Here is a 4,291-nt window from a genome sequence, read left to right as displayed (position 1 = left end):
TCGAAATTAAAAAAAAAATGGAAATCGGCGACCGCCGCGGCGGCCGCCGAGTTTCTCTCTCCTCCGGCTCGTCCTCGGCGCATTCGGAGGCGGACACTTCTGCCACAATACACAGGCGCGGCTTAGCCGCGATCAGGGCGCCCCTACTGTGGATGCTCTTAGGATGTAGTATAATATACATATACGATTTATAACTTAAGGGGTATGGTCGAGTGACATGTAACTCATCCATCCTTAACCAAATGGTCAAGAAATTGATCCCTGTCTTTGGACATGGAGCAGCTTTAAATCTTTGTATACGACTTATTTTATACTAGTTCATATTATATGGAGTAGTATGCTAGGATGTATTATTAGGACGATTTATTTTATTTATATATGACCTTTGAGTTTAACTAACCAATTGAAATACAAGAATCTTAGGTCAAACTCTTGTTTTCATATTACATGGATGCTTTCAAACCTTCATCAATTATTTAACAGTAAAGATTCCTTACTATTAACGCCCTCCGTCCACCGATTAAATATCTCATTATTAATCATTTTGGAGTATCCATAATAAAATGTCTTCTCAATCCAATAAAAATTTAGTACTAATATTTGGATTTACAATGGAGTCACGTCCTATTTCACTTATAAATTAAAAACACTCGAACCTTTTTCTTAAAACGAATGTCAAAAGCAAATGAAATATTTAATAGTGAGCGAATAGGCATTATTAACACAATATTTGAGTAGTGACAACGATATAATTCATATATGTAAAGATGGAAATAGTCGTAGCCTGATGGATCACCGGTGGTGATCAGCGCCGGTCGCCGGAGGTACGGTACATTCGTGGAAGGTGATTAAATGGCGAGGGTAGATTTTTAATTGATTAACCCTACTTCCGGGAAGGTAATTAATCCTTAATTCGTGGAAGTATTTGCAAAAACCCCTTTGCTTTATTCTTTTTAAGTCACGTTGTTGATCCAATTAGTATTTAAGTATTAGCCATATGGAGTAATTTAATAGTGTAATATTTTTTTATTGGGGCCCTACGTACTACAATATACTACATTAATTTGAATATCAATATGGACAATGACGTAGTCGTAATATAATGGATGCTTTTTAGAAAGCCAACCACCATTGTCACCATAATTATCAAAAAACAAAAGAAGCATTTGCAATTTAATATTCATGTGTTCACCTCATTGGCAAAATTGATCAAATTTATTTTTTAAAAATTCAAACCTTAAAGCAATAGTTAAAGACTCGATTTTCTTTACCCAAAAAAAAAGACTCAATTTTAACTTTCTTTGTTATTTACACCTAGCATATTATGTGAGAAATGGAAATTGAGAATTGGACGACAAATTCAAAAATCATTGGATCTTTATTTGTCTGGATTAGTAATATTTTGATCATACCAAAATATCTCAACCATCAAGGTGGTAATGAGCGAGAGTTCTAAACAACTATCCAAGAAGAAAAACTGAAGGACAACTGATGTGTCATCAATTTCATCATTGAACAATTGACATTACAATTAAATTTTCAAGAAATCTTAATCATGTTTCAATAGTCAATACTTCTCCGTCCTTAAATTTGTCACCTATTTCCTCTTTCGTCTTTTCCTAAAAAATTATCACATTTCACTTTTACCATTTTTAGTAGTGATCCCTATATTCCACTAACTCTTTTACACTCACATTTTATTATAAAACTAATATATTGACCTACATGCCACCAACTTTTTCAACTCACTTTCTATTACATTTCTTAAAATCCGTGCCAAGTCAAATGGTGGTGAATTATTAGGAACGGAGGCAGTATTACAAAAAATAATATTCACTCCGTCTCGCAAAGCTTGTCGCATTTTGATTCGGCACATGTTTTAAGAAATGCTATAGAAAGAGAGTGATGATGAGTTAGTAGAATTAGAATGCATGGTATTCAAAATGGCAATAACTCATAAAGTGAAATATACCCTTTCAAAAAATAACACATTCCAAAGAAAAATGGTATATAGAAAGGTAAATCATTTTTTTAAAAATAAAACAATAGTACAAAATGCTTTAAAAAACACTAAGTGTAATACCTTCTCCTTTGAAGAATGATTTTTCATGAAAAAAATGCAAATATGGTAGTTACTCCCTCCATCCCGCTTTAGCAGTCTCATTGACTTTTCTGCCATTTTTTTGTAAAAATGATAAAAAATAGTTTGTGAAGAAATTGTAAAGTAAGAGAGACAATAATGTAGATAAGACTCTTCTCTATATTATTCTCTCTCTTAATTTACCATTTCTTCTCTTTAACTCTTTTTTATCATTTTTACAAAAAGAGGGCAGAAAAGTCAATGGGACTGCTAAAGCGGGACGGAGAGAGTATGAGATTTTACCTCTCCATAATACCTCTTCAAAATAGGAAAACGTAATACACCTTCTCAAATATCTCTCCTCTTAGAGAATGGTTACTCATGGAGAAAAGATAAATATAGCAGTTATGTAACTTTACCTCTCCATTTACCTTTCCCCTTAGAAATGTTCTTAGTCGAATCGATGAAAATAGAAATATATGTTAAACTTTTTAAGAAGGAGCGAGTATTTTAAATTGCAAATAATGAAAATATATAGTAAAAATTAATATTGTGGGGATATAAAAGATTACGATATATTCTTGTTAGTACTCGATGCCGTAAATACTAAATGAGATATTATTATTTAATATTCGATGACGATGTCTTGTTGAAATTAAATTACAAGTGGATCTAAATTAAGTATCTATACTATATTAAAATTTAAGAATGATTAATATACTTCAATTATCAACGCATGTCCCATCTAAAATTATACTAGTGTATACTTTCCACCCGTTAGCAACCTGTCGTTTTGGATCAGACAACCTCATTATCGTTAATAAAGAAAATTAAAACATATCACTCCCGACAATTCTTTTGAATAATAAATATAAAATAAAAACGTGGCTAACTCTAAATAGTAAGATAAGCCTAATTCATACATGCAATTTCGTAGAACTCAATAATTCTCATCTCAAATAGTTAAAAAAAAACTCTCTAATTCACTCTATATAAATCACGCATCAACCGCTGCAATTGCATTCACCAAAATTTGGAGCCAAAATCACAATTTCCCCCAAATCTCAATCTTCTTCAACATTTCCATGAACACAGAAACAATGGAAGCTGAAATTGCAATTGCATCCGAATTCGATTCAGCTTGGCTCCAATCCGTACAGGACTATCTCCTCAGCGACGCCGATTTCCCGATCCGCGACGCAGCAGCGCTCGCCAGCGACGACAGCGACGACGCTTCGTCGCAGATGATCAAGGAGCTGATGTGCTGCGGCGGTGACGGAGGTGCGTCGGCGGCGGCGGATTGGAAGCGGTACAGAGGCGTGAGGAGGCGGCCGTGGGGGAAGTTCGCGGCGGAGATAAGGAATCCGGAGAAGAAGGGGTCGAGGCTGTGGCTGGGGACGTACGAGACGCCGGAGGAGGCCGGCTTGGCTTACGACAGAGCCGCGTTCAAGCTGCATGGGTCTAGGGCTCGGGTCAACTTCCCTCACCTCATCGGGTCGGGTGCTTCCGAACCGAATAGGGTGGGTAAGCGACGTCGTATTTGTATAGATGGTCGGCGTCTTCGTTAAAGCCGAGCAAAATCTAAATAATTTCATTTAGTTTTTAATAAATGTAATTTGCGGAATATTATAAACTGTAATTTTTAGAGCATAAAATATAAAGTGTTGAATGCTTTCAATTAAGAGATCGGAAGATTGAGCTTTGAGTAATTGAGGTGATATACAAATACACCTTCATACTGCCACAAAGGCAAACCATTGGCGTTCACATAGAAGTATGTGTGTGCCTGTGCGCGTGCGTGTAGTGTATATAGTGTGTGTAGTGTGTGTGTGCAGTTCATATAAATGACTAGTTTTATAAAATGTGAAATTGAGAAAAATTGAAATTGTAATTAAATTCCAAATTCAAATATTTTATGGTACCAAACATGTGACTATATCTGACTCGCCCTAGTAACTTCGAAATCATTATTTGAATATCGTAACTGTGTTTTAAAGAAATTGAAGTAGTGAAATCTTATTATTGGAATTCCCTTGTTTCATTAGTTTTCTCAATCAAATCAAATGTTATTTATGTTTACTTGCATTATTTAATTGTTTTCTTTATTTTTTATTTTTGCAATAATTACACCCAAAATCTCCGTTTATTCAAATACTAGTATATAAAACTCAATATTTGATAGCCAATCACTGAATTTAAACTGCAATAAAC

At 34.6% G+C, this 4,291-nt stretch overlaps 1 protein-coding gene across 1 annotated transcript; it reads left to right on the top strand.

The window, feature by feature from the left end:
* Positions 1–3,059: 3,059 nt before the first annotated feature.
* Positions 3,060–3,762, top strand: LOC125198842 (ethylene-responsive transcription factor 1-like). Its single transcript, XM_048097097.1, has one exon. It carries the CDS (start codon positions 3,166–3,168, stop codon positions 3,646–3,648), a length of 483 nt encoding a protein of 160 aa, XP_047953054.1. The 5' UTR covers positions 3,060–3,165; the 3' UTR covers positions 3,649–3,762.
* The last annotated feature ends 529 nt before the right edge of the window (positions 3,763–4,291 follow it).

This window comes from Salvia hispanica, unplaced genomic scaffold (genome assembly GCF_023119035.1).
Source record: "Salvia hispanica cultivar TCC Black 2014 unplaced genomic scaffold, UniMelb_Shisp_WGS_1.0 HiC_scaffold_296, whole genome shotgun sequence".
NCBI classification, from domain to species: Eukaryota; Viridiplantae; Streptophyta; class Magnoliopsida; order Lamiales; family Lamiaceae; genus Salvia; species Salvia hispanica.
The sequence above is the reverse complement of the archived record's forward strand: the minus strand, read 5'-3'. Positions and strand labels throughout refer to the sequence as shown.